The sequence below is a fragment of the Numenius arquata genome, chromosome 11, assembly GCF_964106895.1.
Source record: "Numenius arquata chromosome 11, bNumArq3.hap1.1, whole genome shotgun sequence".
Lineage (NCBI taxonomy): Eukaryota > Metazoa > Chordata > Aves > Charadriiformes > Scolopacidae > Numenius > Numenius arquata.
Window position 1 is genome coordinate 17024248 of NC_133586.1, and position 15967 is coordinate 17040214.

General features: G+C 40.7%; 1 protein-coding gene across 4 annotated transcripts in view; it reads left to right on the forward strand.

Annotated features, from left to right (window-relative positions):
- TJP1 (tight junction protein 1) overlaps positions 1-15967 on the forward strand; it is a 196012-nt gene that overhangs the window by 135956 nt on the left and 44089 nt on the right. For all 4 annotated transcript variants that reach the window (XM_074155814.1, XM_074155816.1, XM_074155815.1 and 1 more), the window contains one exon: positions 13762-13818. In XM_074155814.1, coding sequence (XP_074011915.1) covers positions 13762-13818 — 57 coding nt within the window. The remainder of the gene's footprint in view (positions 1-13761; positions 13819-15967) is intronic.

Genomic DNA, 15967 nt, shown 5'->3' on the forward strand with positions numbered 1-15967 from the left:
TGAATTTGTTCCCTTTTGTCAACTGAAGCCTTAACTTGCTTTGGAATGTGAAGCTTAAAGAGACAAAACAGATGGTAAAGACTTAAAGTTCTACGCTAGTTGTTTCCCCTGGTCTGTAATCTTCTGTTATTTTCTTAAATGTGTTACATTCAGGTTGTAGAAGTTCAGTGGAGCTGCTTTCTGTACCGCAAGGAGTGCTGGAGTAATAAAAGGGTGAGGTAAAGGTTGTATAAACCTGAGTGAACTTTCAGTTTGCAAACTGGAATGTCAGGTTATGGTTTTGACTCTTGCAGTTTTTAGGTTAAATTACAGTTGGAACAACTTTCAAAAAGGGAGAAGTTTGCCCTTGTTTAAGGGCTTTGGGTTTGCAAAGTCTCTGGTTTTTAAATATGGTTCCAGATAGTTAGAAGATGCAGTTCTGGTGGAAGCACAATGCATATTTTAAAATAGCCCTGGTCATTTCTGCCCGCATAGTTTTCTCGCCTGTTTGGGAATGTGCATTCCAGAGTGGTGATGAACGGACATGATGCAGCTTTGGTCAAGAATATAGTCCTGTATCCTTGATATATTTGAATTTGTGGGAAGAGAAGTTAGTGCCATGTGGTTAAAGCTGCTGGTGAGGCAGTTTGTTCCGCTTAAATGAGTTTATTTTTAATTGCTGATGTAAATACAAAAGTAGCTTTGTCACCATTTTTAAGGTTAAACTTGGGCTTTCTGGCTGTGACTTTTTTTCCTTTGGAAGTGGGCTTTTAGTTATACTTCGGCCTTTTTTTGGTCACCTTAAATGCTCAATGGGGAAGTAGAAGGTGAAGTTTTAACTGCAGAAGAAAGGCCTTGAAGCTATTTGATCTGAAAGATTGTCATTTTTGGTAATTCCTTACTTATGAAGCTTTCTAAATTTGCATGCTGAGTTTTATGTAAAATCCAGTGTTACTTCACCTACAATGGTCAGAATAATTGAAAATCTGCCGAGTGGCTCTTCATGAGAAGGGAGCGTTTCATTGGTTTGGAAGCACGCTGTTTTGCTCTGCACGCATGAAGGCATCACGCTGCTCAGAAGTTCTGATCTGCTCAACAACTAATGCTCTTCAGCGTGGTACTTAATTCCCTTGTCCCTGCCCCTGCTTTGATGTGCAAACAGGAAAGAAAAAAATCCTAGCTGTACGTCTGTAGGGTGGGTTGGGAACAGGCACGATGGTTATGTAAATCTGAATACCTACAGAGTTTAATTTGAAGCCTGTGTAAAGCCTCTTGTCCGGTAATTACCCTGTCATTTTGTTCTAGTGACTGTAGCCAATGTCTCTTCTGCCCTGGCTTGGGAAGGGCAGGAGGCTGGGTGTTGTCTCCTGACTCAGTGAGTGAGAAATGGCTGGGGCGGTTCTGCAGGCTGGGGTTTGTGGGGGTTCTTAGTTATTTGGAGTGGGGACAGGGACGCAGGCTGCAGAAGACAGAATCCAAACCCCCAAAAAACCAGAACGTGCTGTTTTAAAAAAAGTCTTGCTTTTCTTGGCCTAGGTCTAATATATGGTGATTTGCATTCAGGTTTTCTTAAGAGGTTCTGCCGATTGGCCAGGTTGTGAACCCTGGTATGGTGAGGTTTCGGCAGGGGTGGGATTGCGGCAGTAGGCAATCCAAGGCAATCTGAAAGGAGAGTTGTAATCAGGGCAGCTGGGTGGTGTCCCAGGCCTGCTTTTATGGTCTCTTGGCCAGTCTTGGCTCCCCAGGGGAGCTGGTTTCATTGGATGAGGAGTTAGGATGGGAGTAAGAAGATGTTTCTGACTTGTTTTGGGTGGCAGGGGCATCCCTGTTGCTGCTGCATCTCCTTTTAAGGGAAGGGAAAGTGTGGAAATGTCTTGCTGGTTCTTCCTTGCTTGCTGATTCTTCTGGAGCTGCTGTTATTTTTTCTTGTGCTTGTTACTGGCTCTGGCTCCTGAAGACAAGGAAGCAGATGACTTGGAAAAAGGAGAAGGGTAGTAAGTTGGAAGGTAGAAAAATATGCACGTATTTTCCATAAAACATGTTTGTAAGTCTTACTTTGGTAACAATGAATCTTCTTTTGCCTTCTGAAAAGAAATATCCATAGTTTTCAAATATCTAGTAGTATAGGCAGGGTTGAGCTTTAAAAAAAGAAATATCCCACTCTGGCTGTGAATAAGCCATTGTTACCCATTAAAGCAGCTGGGGTTATGAAAGAGATTGCATATATGTTGTTATATGGGTGATGTTTCTACATTTGTAGTCAATTAATAACGCACCAAAAAAGACTCTGATTTTTATTTTGTTAGCTTCTCTTTTTGCTTGCTGCTTTTCCACCTCAAGAAAGGCTTCAGCAATGCCAGACTGATTCCTTGATTCAGTTCAGAGTAGCTTTGCAAATAAAGGAGGTACTCTGCCAGGAGGATGAGAGTAGCCTTAAGCTTGGGCTTTTGCTGCTGCTTAACCCTTTGTACTGTCAAGCAGTAGCCTGAAGGTGCCTTTTTATGTGTTCTAACGGGAGAGTTTGCTTAAAGTCCTCGGACTGCTACGTCTTTCCTCTGCAGCGCTGTTGGACACAGCTCGGTTGGTTCACACAGTTACTGAAATAGTCCAGCCTTTTCCTTAGACCCCATTCACACTTTTCCACCACGTTTTTGAAACTGAACTTTCACAATCATTTCAATTTTTCATATTAGTAGTGGATAATCTTAATCAATTTATATTACCTAGACGATAAACAAAAGGCTGTAAAGGACTGATGAAAATTAAGTGGTTAAATGAGCTGTAGGAATATTCTCCTTGGTATGTGGGAGTTCATTTGTAGGTCTGGGGGCTACCAGATGCAGTGTAACAGCTTTGGTATAAGAAAAAGAAAAGACTCTTGTCTCCTCTCTTCTCCTGCACTATATTGTTCAGAATTTAAATACTGATAGTATTGACTAGTATTTCTTACTGTTTCTTTTTTTCATTCTACATCTTCAACTCAATAACATTACTTGGGTTTGAGTTCTGTTGGTGCTATATTACTCAGTTTCGTAGTTGGGTGTAAGGACAACTGTATCATGCTAATTTTTTTCTTCATCGCTTAGTTAATAGTTAATGTGTTAGCTTTAGAAAGGAAGTTTTTCAGGAAGAAAATCCTGGAGCAAACTCGTGGATATAAATAGAAAGACTGGGTGACAATTGTTGTGAAGAAAAGTGTCAAAGCTGCTAGATTATGTCTGCTTAAACTGAGGCCTCTTCCCCTTCTTCAAAGTACATGTTTTGGATAAAAAAGGTAAACAAGTACTCCGTTTCATGGTGAAGTAATACAAAACTAGGCATTGTTAATAGAATGGGGTTAGTCCTTTTTGCTGAGGAAAAATGATGCATTTTCCACTTCCCATACTTGCCCGATGAAGTTTGGGAATTTTTTCCTTGCCAGTAGCTGAGTAAGTCTGTCAGATGTGTTAACATCAATCACTGGTATAGTGTGTGCTACCTTCTCTTCCCATCTGAATCTCTTGTCCACCTCTGGCCAGCAGGGTATTGCAACACTGCGCTCAGTCTCATTCCTTCTCTCCCATTGACTTCTGGTACTTTTTTTTTCTTCCCCTCTCATCTTACAAGTGCTGCACTTTAAACACAAACCAAAAACTTGTTGTGTTCCCTGTTACACGGTTTCTTAACCAAACCATTTGTTACTATTGATTCAAAAGTCACTAACAACTTTCTAACCAAAGAAGTTACCTTTTTTTTAAAGAGCTGTAATATTTAATATTATTCACCATATCCTCTTTAAACTCTTGTGTTTCTGTATCCTTGGCTTCTAACTTAATTCCTTTAAATATGTAAAGTGAATGGAAGCTTGGAGTTGGAATGTGTTCTGCGGGTGCTCTAGCAGCCTTGTGACTGCTAAAATTGAATCTTCTTAACTGACAGTTACTCGAATTGAGGGTGGGGAGAAATGCCATCTGCGTGTGTGTGGTTGTTCAGGGTGGGCAAGGACACTTAAACCAGAATTTCTTACCAAGAGTGGTTGGTTGAGATTCAGAGGAAGAAATTTTATACTTATAAAAAGAAAAAAAAATCTTCTTACACAAAGGGACACTTTTTCATTATGAGATTCAGGGGAAAAATATCAGGAAGAAAAGCCCCACAGAATTCTGCAGCTAGAAAAGTAGTTGTCAGCTGCTTGCCAGGCAAGAGGCAACGTGTGTGTGTTTGGAGTACCTGCATTCGAATCTTAATATCAGAAGAATTTGGTAAAGTAACCATAAAATGTATTTGGCTGTGTGGGCTTTAAAAAACAAAAGCAAACAAACAAAACCTCTCAAATGTTTAAAGGAGAAATTAACCGCTTTTGTTTTATTGTCAAGCTGGAAGTTGGCAAGGCCATAATTCTGCATCTGTAACTTGAACTGTCATGCAAGGCTCTTAAAAGTGTATTTGGTGTGATTGATATATGAAAGCTTTGAGTGGCATCTTGGGGGAAAAACAACCCTGCTCTTTCTCATGGGGTGCTGTTGCTTATCCTTAGGCTCTCGTTTGACAGATCTTGAGTATAACAATCTAAAATTGAGGTGGTGCAGTGCTTGGTAACTAGGCTATGATTTTACGGATTAGAAACAAGGTAAGAGGTATTCTGGCTTAAAGTGAGGTGCTTGAATGCTTTGATTGCAGCTCTAATGACTAACTTCATGTTGGTAATTTTTTGGTGGCCATATCTTATACTTGTGTGCAGTTTGGCTTTTTTTTTTTTTACTTTAAAAGCAATGGTCAGGTACATCAGCCTGATTTAGGTTTCTTATATAAAATTAATATAGTATGATTTTTTTCTGTGGTACTGATACTGTGCTCTTCTCCTCCTCCTCCAAAGGAAAAATAAACTGGGAAAACTCCCATGTTCTTAACTCAGTGATAAAACAGTAACGCTGAGCTGTGTATAACAGCAGGGATGGAGGCTGTGTCTGCAGTTGGGTGGTTGGATTTGGTTTCAGGAATGTGCTGGAGATGTGACTTGTGTAGAATCACAGAGTAATTAAAGCTGGAAGGGACTCCAGAGAGTCCAACCCTCTGCTCAAGGCAGTCCTCACTAAGTCTGGTTTACAGAGTAATTGCAACACAGCAAGGTCAGAAGGGAGCCCTGGAGATCATCTCATCCAGCCCTATGCTCAAAGCAGGGTCAGCTACAGCAGGTTTCCCAGGATCTTGTCCAGTGGAGTCTTGAGCACCTCCAAGGATGGAGATTCCACAGCCTCCCCGGGGAGCCTGCACCACCGTTTGACCACCCCGTGGTTTTAAAACAAACCAACCAACCAAGCAGGTAACATCTGATTGGAGTGTCCTGTTCCAAGTTGTGTCAGTTACTGTGAAGCTGTGGTCACAACTGGGTACGTTTAATGAGCTTCACTTGTGTACTTCAACAGAGCTTATTTTGCTTTGATGTGAGGCTGTAGTTTGAGCCTTCATGTTAAGAGGGCTGGCTTACAAACTGTGCCATGGGCAGCTGCTGTCCCTGGAGCTGAGGTGAACTGATGGGGAACCGATACAGGTAGGAACGACCACATACGGAAGTGTAACACTTGCACAAGCGTAATAGGAGGGAGATGGGTATTTTTGAGGAGGGAAGCTGGTAGGAGGGCAGTGTGTACTGCTTAAGCAGTTACTTGTGCTAAAAGAAGTGCTTTTCAAGTTGCATCCTGAGATTTAAAGAATTAAAATACCACATTGATTTTCTTGAAAATCTTGGTTTGGACATGATTTGGGAAAACATCAGGTCTGAGCTAAAGCTGGTCTTCAGGAGAAGATAAATACTTTCAATTACATATTAAAAACTCTAATTTTGGAATCTTTATGTCCTAATAATACTGACCTAGGTCAGCATGGTAGAGAAATGACTTAAAACCAAAAGCAAAGTGCAAGCTATCTGTGCTTTTCTTTGGCAGCATCACTTGGGGGGGGCGGCAGAAACACAGCTTATCACTTTGCTTTTTAGAATCATAGAATCATAGAATCATCTAGGTTGGAAGAGACCCTTGGGATCATCGAGTCCAACCATCCACCCTACTCTGCAAAGTTCTCCCCTATACCATATCCCCCAATACCACATCTAAGCGACTCTTAAACACATCCAGGGATGGTGACTCAACCACCTCCCTGGGCAGCCCATTCCAATGCCCGACCACTCTTTCTGTGAAGAATTCTTTCCTAATGTTCAGTCTAAACCTACCCTGTTGGAGCTTGAAGCCTTCCCTCTCGTTCTGCCATTAATTACCTGTGCGAAGAGACCAGCACCAACCTCTCTACAGTGTCCTTTCAAGTAGTTGTAGAGAGTGATGAGGTCTCCCCTCAGCCTCCTCTTCTGTTCTGTTGCGACTTTTCCATTTTGCTAGCGTGTTGGCCTGGAGTAGCAATCAGTGAAACGCTGCTTGCCAGCACTTCGGAGTTTGTGATCCTACGTGATTTCACTGCCAGCTGGAAAGCAAAATGGAAAGAAGCAAAACAGACAAGGATCCCAAATTCTAAAGCACAGTTTTCCCACGCCTTAAGGATGGTGAAGCTAGTAAGCTTTGCTTAGCTGCTGGCTGATACTGTTACCAGGGTGTTTGAGTGGTACTCTTCATCTAAAGTAACTTGACCTAAGATCATTTGAGATTTATCTGCATTTGGGTCTTACATTCTGGTTTGTTTTGCCCTCTTCTTCCTGAGTGCCAGCCTTTGGCCATTCAAGGATAATGGTATTCGCTAGGCCTGTGTCATAGACACTTCTATAAATACTTGGATTTAGCAGGAACTATAATACAGTATTTAATTATTTCAATGAAATGCAATATCCCCCCCAAACTTCTGCATACTGCTCAGGGCTGCTTTTGGAAGGAGAGTCTATTATTTTTTGAATTGAGCAGTAGCAACAGTAAAAAGATTTTATGACCCCGGGAGATCAGAGGGCTGTCTGTGATGTGTGAGGCTTGGACTTGAGAGGCCTTTCTGGAAAAGTGAGTCATGCTTAAAAAAGAAGTTGGGTATTATATGGGATGAGTTAAATACTGAGCTTTTTTCTTTTAGTTTTGGGAGAATAGTGTCCAGAACTCAGATCAAAACTGTCTGAGCAAAACTGTCTTGCACAAAAATTCACCGGGAAAACTAGCAGAAGGGACACTTTTAGATATATGCAGTATCTACTTGTTCAAAATACAGCAAATTGGCAATTTTAGAGCAGGAAGCAGTGGAAATTGTGTTTAATAAGTTAGTATCCCGTGGAATGGGATGTGATTGTGGAAGCATAGGGAGAACTGAGTAGAATAGTGAAACAGCCTAGTTATTATTAAAAAATACAAAAATAAGTTTAGTTCTAGTTTTTCTTCTCAAGGTTGCTGTTCATGATGTAAAGATTTCTGTTGTCCAGGCAGTCAGTATGTACTACTGTAGGAGAGGCTTTGTACTTCTAGATTGATCTAAGGATCTAAGTAAAACAAAAGTTGTTTGTTTGTTAGTGTTTTTAACATGCAGTGTTGACAATTCTGTATGTTGTCTTTTTTTTTTTTTTAACTTGGATTGCACTTTGTCATCTGAAGACCAGCTTTAATAATAGTGTCTTTCTTAATACAGACTTTTCATGAGGTGGCCTGTTGAATACAGACAAGTATTTGGCAGGAGTGGAACTCTTGACTAGAGCTTGGGACCCATGCAATGTGTGAAATGGGGGGGGAGGGATTTAAAAAATTGTGCTGCGTTCTGCTTTACTTTAGGTGTTGGGTACATCTCCTTGAGAGAATAACACTGGTATTTCTGTTTCCAAAATAGATGGTCGATGTCACTTCCATGGATGTACATTCAGACAGAAGGTGAGACTAAAGACTGGCTTCTCACCTTCAGTGATGAACGAGATTTTTTTTTTTTTTTTTATTTATACAGATCTGCCAAGAGAATGCTTTAGTGGGTGTTTTCTCCTCCATTTAGCATTGCTGTGTAAAAGAGATAATGACAGCGCATCAGGTGCGTGGTGTTTGTCTCTGCAGCAGTCCCTGAGCTGCTCTGTCTGATCTCTCGAGTCTTTTCACAAAAGCACATTCAGGGAAAGAGTCTTTCCTCCTTGCAAAGAGTGAGGATCAAGTGAACAAAGAAGGCTGTAGGCTGCTTGCAGAGCTTCGCAGGGAGACACGTGCTTGTGGGTGGGAGCAGCCAGCTTTGGCAGGGCGCAGTTTGCTGCCTTCACCTTCCCTGGCTCCGCTTGCTCCAGCACTTACCTTACGGTATCGGAAACAGCTCCCGTGTCTCCAGGATACTCTGTAGAGTGGATGTGGTGCATAGCGTATGTTGTATAAAGACTATGTAAGATAAAGCTCTAATTTAAAATCAGTGATAATTAGTGCAATTAGGACAGAATCCTATTGCAGCTGAACAACTGTTAAAAAATCGATACTTTTTTTTTCACTCAGCTGAAGGGTTTTGCGATAAGACAATTGGAGGGAATGTGTTGGAATTCAAGGTGGCTGTAGTTTAACCAGGCAAGGACAAAGGTGAGTGTCTGTAGGAAGTCTTCCTGGTCGGTGCTGGAAACAACATGCTGCTCTGGCTGAGCACTGAAAGATGCTGCGTGCAGGGAAATGACCCCTTCATCCCTTGCCTGGGCCGGCTGAGGAAGATTCAGTTTTCCTCTCTGAACTTCCTCAGGAAGCTGTTTGTTTTGGATATTGACTTTTTTTTTAAGCATATGATAAATATCCCCCCCACCCCGATACCAGAATTTCTGCAGGTTTGTTGGGTAACAGTTGGAAATGCGAATTGTTACCATAAGCACTTTTAATTCTTGTTCCCACAAGTGCAATCAAAATGTATCGATTCTGCATTTAACCTTTAAAACTTTGAAGGTTAACAGCATCCCACTGCTGAAGTGGACTTTCCCAAGAATAATCAAGAATTCATTTTAGAAGCCAAGTAGAAATACAGCAACATGATAGAATAAGGGGTATGAATGTCAGGTGTGTCCCTTTGAAAAGACTGACTCTAAATAGAAACTTATTTCATTTTGATGCAGCCCCTTACCAGTTCTTTTTTCTCTTAAATTTTTTTTATCCCTTGTATAGGAAAACCATTTCTCAAGGTTGTTATGATTTTTATCAGGACAATTAGGACTGTTTTTAGATGTCAGCATTTTATCGAAGTAAGGTGTACACAAAAGCTACAGCATGAGGCTGCCAGCTTGGAGCAAAGATAGTGTTCTTTATACAGCTGAGGATGTGATCTGGGCATTCAGTTCCTTGTCGTTTGCTTGCTGTGGTTGAAAGGGTGAGAGCAGGGACTTGGATCTGCCAGGGATAGCTTTCCTCCCTATTGTGTTTTGCGGAGAATGGAAACAATATGCCCCCTGAGGTAGCAGAAGTAGTTACTTCATTTTATTGTCTGCAGGACACTGTCAATGCTGATCTGCAAAACCAGGTTTGTACTAAAAGTCCTTCATTGCTTCCCATAGTAGCTTGGTCAGAGGAAAATCTGAAAATCTGCCTGTTATAGATACCTAAACATGGTTTTCTCTGAAAATGTAATAATCTTAATGTCCTTAGTGAGAAATGTCTGGAAACGTAGAACAGTAGATATCTAACACTTACTGTTTATAGGAAATTACTGTTGAATTTTACTAAGAAATAAGTTGAGTGAAAGCTCCTTTGACCTCAGGTGTCAAAACTTGATCATAATTGATCAAACAATTGCTTAAAATTTAACTTTTTGTTCTTGACACACTTAATTTCTTATGAAAATCAGTTCAGTTAAAACAAGAAAGATAATTCTTCTTGTAAGTCCCCCTAGACTTGCACAGAAACACTGGGAAACTCTTCTGGCTTTGATTTCAAGACTATGTAGGAGCTTTGGCCTTAGTCTGAGCTCTTCCTCCAGGTGTAGAAGTCTAAAGAAGTACATATTACTCTGCAAGAAACTTTACCTTAAATTATTTTAGGTATAAGATACTAATTTCTGTGGCTGTTGTTTGAATCTTTCCAAACCTGAACCTGAACTGCCTTCCAAGCCCCTGGGTGGCTCCAGCGCTGCTGCTGCTGGCAGCTCTTCCGATGGCAGCAGAGGTAAACTGAGCAATGCCATTTGCAGACCTGACAGCATCGCTCAGGCTGGCAGCCAGCGAGGCTTGGTTCTTCCTTCACGGCGCTTGAAGGGAAAAATCTTGATGCGTAAGCACGGAGTTAATCTTCGGGAAAATTCAATCTTATGTGTGTACACATGTGCCCAGGTACACTTGTGAAGGCCAGAGTTCTATGAGAAAAGACGTTTTTAAAAAAAAGTCCCAGCCTTTGAGAAGCAGGAAAGAAATGTGGTGAGAAGGGGAACAAAAACTGTTTGTTGTTGTTTGAAGGACCCTTGTGGCCCACAAAAGGAGCTTTCTGGAAAGATGCTTACTTTGATATATCTCAGGGCAATTTCAAAGATTAAAAAGTTGAACAAGATTTGATACTTTGAAGGTTCTGAGCAAATATGTTGCGTTACTTCCATATTGATGAATTGCATCTTCATGTATGACTTAAACACCCCAAGCAGGAAACACATCCACTTGCCATCTACAGAGCTGGGAATGCTACTAATATTCCGCTGTATAAGCGTGTTTACCGTGAACTTAAGGAAATTCTTCATTTTAATAAAGCATAAGCATAAAATAAATCTTTTTTCCGACACTGAAGTCATAATACCATCTTTCTCTTTCTTTTATTTTTATTCTTAATACACGTAGAGAACCATAGGTAATATAGACACAGTATCTGGAGTTTGCAAAGTTCAAATGCTGCCAGTTTTCTACTTGAATTTCAAAGATACTTAAATGGTCTCTATAACATTAGACTCTCATATAGTCCTAGTTTCTGGGGTGTCAGGGTGTATGTGTTCCTCAGTACCTTCTGAGTCCCTTTCATTTCCCCTCAATCAGTGGTGGGTACCATTGTTTGGGGTGCCAAGCTTGGCACCAGCAGTCAGCAGGGCTGGCACCGTCACTACAGAGCTACACTGTCTGCCTCCACCCCTTAATTACAAGCAGTGTTTGCTATTTCTAGAGACTTCGGAATTAAGTCCTTACAAGATTCCTGAATTTCAAATGTTGAAAAACAGAACACTTTGAGTGTGGTGGAAGAGAAGCATCACAACAGGGACTGCAGCTGATGGTAGCACCAGTTAGTTCTTCTGCCTTAGCTCTCAGTGCTTAGCAGGGTGAGTACCTTCACAGGTCTTCATCAGACTGCTCAGGCTGTTGTGAGTGAATGCAGTTCTTCAGATGAGAAACTAACTCACGGAACCAATGTTTGTCCAAGCCAAGAACTCACCTCAGGCTGCCTTTGAACTGTTTTCACTGTTCTTGATTGGACTGTTTGGGCATGCAGAAAGAATGAAAATAACATACTACTTGGTTTGCTATCTAACTAATGGATATTTGATGTTTCCAAGTCTTGTGAATTTGAAATTAATGTATTAGTAAAATCTAGGGGAGGTGATGGCAGTACATGAGTAGATGAGATAGTGTGAGCAACAAAATGGAGAAGAAAAAGCGAAGGTGGAAAGACTGAGCTTCTGCAGAAAGGAAAAAGGCATTAAAAATGGCAGCTCCAGTTAGTAGATTAGGCAGTGAGCACCCTGACCAGCTTCAGGGTGGCTGGTGAGTTTTGTGGGTGGTTTTCTGGGGGTTTATCTTAGGGTTTTTTTGTGAGGTAGTAAGTCTTCTCACAGCTCTCAGGAGCATGGTACATAGGTCATTTCCATTTTTCTTAGTCATTGCTTAACTGTTTTTGTTATCTTATCCCGTTCTGACTCTGGGATTGCCAGTTCTCCCAGATGTAGTGGGAGTGGTGCTTAGCTGGTTAAACTGGGTTGTATCAGTCTTTGCCATATCCAGAACCAGTTGGTGTGTTTGAAGCAGCAGTGAGGCACAAGAACTCGGTGCCATTGAAGTCTGGGGGCTCGTTAGCTGAGTGTCTCCCCAGGGCGGTGCCCCCGCTGTGCAGTGCCTGCCTGGCGAGGTGGGACAAACGCAGTAAATGCGCCGGTCAGGACAACTTCTGTGTTGATAATTGCAGATAGAAATGAGACAGCCTATTCCAATTAAAATGTGAATTGTGACTTCTGCAATCCTTTACTGGATTTCTCTTGCACCCGTTTTCTGAACAGGAGCTACTTAAAGCTTCTCTTTTAGAAGTTTACTTGCAGAGATAATTCTTCACTTGTTGATGAGAAGCTCTTGCCAAAGCTAAGACAGAATGAGAGCATTAGAAATAGGGAAGAAAATCAGTATTCATTAACCGTTTAGCAAACAAAATGTTCTGGTTTGTTTCAAAGGTGGCTTTGTGTGTGTAAGTTGTTACTGTTTTAATATATATTTGGTCTACTTCTAAAAAGCTGGAGGGAAATGATCTAATTCTGGGGTAGAGTTGAATCAATTTGTAACGCAAAGGGGTAATGTTTGGTACTCAATGGAAGGGGGGGGAAAGCTGTTTGAATGAAATACATCCCGATTAAGTTGCACCAACACTTTCAGGATAAATGAACCCTGAAAGAGAAATGAGCAGTAAAGTAGTACCTCAAACAGTTGAAATTAGAGCACAGAATGTGGAGAAAAAAAACCCACAGCTTTTTGGAGTCGTGAGAAGAACTCGCTTTTTAAACCTAGTTGCAAATTCTGATGTGATGAAATTGGATAGAGTTTTCAGGTGTATTGATCGTGAGAGTAAACACTCCTGCCCCCGTTCTCTATTGTAATACAGGACTGGATTAAAAATTAGGAGTACTTCTTCTTGTAGTGGCCGAGTTCCTGTAACTGAAACAAATTAAGAGTAATGTAGACATTCAAAGAAACAACACTGCCATATTGCAGAGATGTTCCTGTTGTGATTGTGTTAGTGGATTGCTTGCTTATGAGAGGGGAGGGTATGGAGGAAAATGCTGGGCACTCCCTCTGGAAAGGTGGAAAATGCGGCAGCAGGATAGGAGGGGGCTCCGTGCTGTTCGCTGGGTATTTCCTGCTGCCTCTGTTTTCAAGCCTTTGGCTCTCCGAGTTTATCCTCCCTTATGCCATCTTCCCTTTCAAAATGTTTGCTTGTCGTGGCACAGTAAGTAGTGCAAGTTTCTGCTCTTTTAAGCAGAAATGCAGGTATGTAAATATTATCATAATGTTACTGTTTAATCTAGCTCCCTTAGACAGGACCTTGTTTATTTCTGCGCTGCTACTGTTCACCAAAGAAATTTGCCTGCACTGAACTGTGGAGTCTGTTAAATGTGACCTGTATGCATAATACAGTAGCACAGGTACTGTAATCTATAGCTGGGTGTCATGAATTAGTGGTAATCTGCATAGAGTTAGAACAAGCAAAAGGAGAACATTTGACAAAAGCATGAAGGTTATATAGGTTAGAATATAAATGCGCTGATCTCAGTAGAAAAACTAAAAGTGGGCTTTGGACAGGCTTCATTTACTGTACACTTAACGAGCAACCGAGAGAGCCTACATCACAAATGCTTCTTGTAGTCCTTCCCTTTAAAGCTCTTTATAACTTCAAGTTATGAAATATATAGCGATTAGAAATCTACTTTGCCTGTTCTTCCCCTTGCCCCCCTTCCCTAGGAGCACGGGAAGTTCAGATGTGACATATAAAGACAGGAAATGTGTAACAAATGCGCCAGCCCTACTTCTCTGTGGCTATTCAATATGAATATTAATGTCACTTTTTGAGTGTGAGTTTCTATTTGTGGCGTTACACAGTCGTTTAGTTCAGCTAGTGACGGTGAAATCTGATCTTTGGGTTTTTCTCTCCTTAGAGCACAACAATGGAAGAAACAGCTATATGGGAACAACACACAGTGACTCTTCACAGGGTAAGTTCGTACAATTGCTTGTGTGTGCCTAACGCAGGATACTGGTAGCTTTTGAAAACAATGGGAAAAAGCCAGATGTCAGGAAGTAAAAGAAAAGGAAACTGTCATATTCCTTTGTTTAAATTTAGAAGTGTTGTAAAAGCTCCGTTTGATAGTAGCTCTGTTTGTTTGTTGGGTTTCAGAGATAAGCCTGCCTACAAATAGCCATGCCAGAAACAAAGCTCTAAATTACTTCTGTATGTAACTGCAAGTAGTTAGATTTCTAAGTGTTCGTTAGCAATTGTCCTGTAACTATACTTAAATGTTTTAAAACTTCATTTGCAGGGATGTAAAACAATGTAGTTAAATATAAATAAGTGTTCAAAACTGCCTTATTTGCTTGCCACTTTCTTAAATTAGTGGCTGAAAATACTGATCTTGGGTGGTCAGAATGTGAATCTTACACAAAGGAATGTGTACGAGGTGTTGGTGACTAGAAAGACAGCTCTTACATTTAGACTGACTCTTATTTGAGTTACTCTTAAATTTGATTTCTGATGGAGCTATTGTGAAGCTGCACAAGAGAGGTAATGAGTTAGTTGCTCAGGGGAAGTCAGAAGAAGGTGCGATGCCATTTCTGGCAGCAGCTTAGTATTAAAGCAACCGTGGAATCGTGGCCTAAATAGCTGTATTGATTCCACAGCAAAAGGGAAATGCACAAGAGTTTTCTCAAGGGAGCAAGTTATATCATTTGCCTTCAATTCTTCAGCATAGCATCAAGGCATTTTAGAATTGTATCAGATCAATGGACCTTTGTGACTAAAAATGTGTATGAATAAATCAACTGGTTGGACAAAATGTTAATTCTCTGAACAAACCTATTATCCGTTTGTGCTAATGAGTTTAATGTTGTTGATTTGAAATAACCTTTTTAGTACCTGCCCCTTAAGAGAGCAGTTATGCTCAGTTTGACCAGAAGGCTGGCTGACGAAGTACCCTGCCTCTAACTGCAACCTCACGTTGAAAGAAAAGGACAAATAAAACCAAAAATGTGTAGTGATACTTACCGAGGCTGCTCTTCAAGCTTCCAGAAATTTTTAGGTCAACAAATTCTGAGCAACAAGTATTACTTCTATATGTAATTGCCCTTTATGTTTCTTTCTTGAAGCTGTCCAGTCATCCCTGGAACCTGTGTAAACTTAACATTTTTTACTCATATTACTGATTAAATCAGTACTGTCTTATATTCAAAAACAAACAAAAAATACTATAGCAATCACAAGGTAGGCTTGATGATAGCTTAGTTTCGCTTGAAGGGTATATTTTTCTGGTTAAGTGGAGCAGTAACTTCAGTGAAACCTGGAAATAACAAGTTCGGTCAGTGCACAAAGGAATAGTGAAATGCAGCAATATGGGGTTACCTTGAACAAATTTTGAAATGATAGGTAGGAACTAGAAATCACGTCTTGGGTTGCTCTTACAGCATAGTCAGAAGTCCTTGTATAGTATAGAAGTGAAAGTGTGATTTGATTATAATTTTGATTAGAATATTTTATGTGCCAAACTTCTGCCAACTGTACTGGTTTAACTGTTTTGTTAGCTGAGTAAATATCTCATTTAGATGTTGAAGGCTGATGGCATGTACTGTTAATAACTTTGGCATTAATTTAGCCAATTGAAAACAAACAATGTTTTCCATCTGCCAGATAACAAAACCAAAACTCTTATGCTAACACTAAGCAAACTGGTGCTTAGAATTTATCTTTAGCACTGGGAAGAGGATCCAGATCTCAAAGATATCTCAAAGTAAATAGAATTGGAATAGACTGGAAATGCCACTGTGAGCGGTTGTGGAATATTTTCTGTGTGAGTTTATCTGCCTCACTTGGCTGAGCTACAGAACTGCTAGAGACCATCTACTGTCAGCCACACAAAAACCTTTTTGAAGAACGGAACTTGGTTTCTCTAGTGAGGTGCACAAAAAGTCCCTCTGATTTTTGGCCTGGCTGAGGACAGTTAGCTGGCTGTCAACGATGGAATTAATGACATTTAACATGTGCTGAATTTCTGTGGTGTAGAGGCAAGTCAGGCTTCACATTGCTCTGGCTTCCTGTTTTATTGGTATGCCTGCAAAGCTCGTGGGATTCACCAAACCTTTTTTGTACATTCT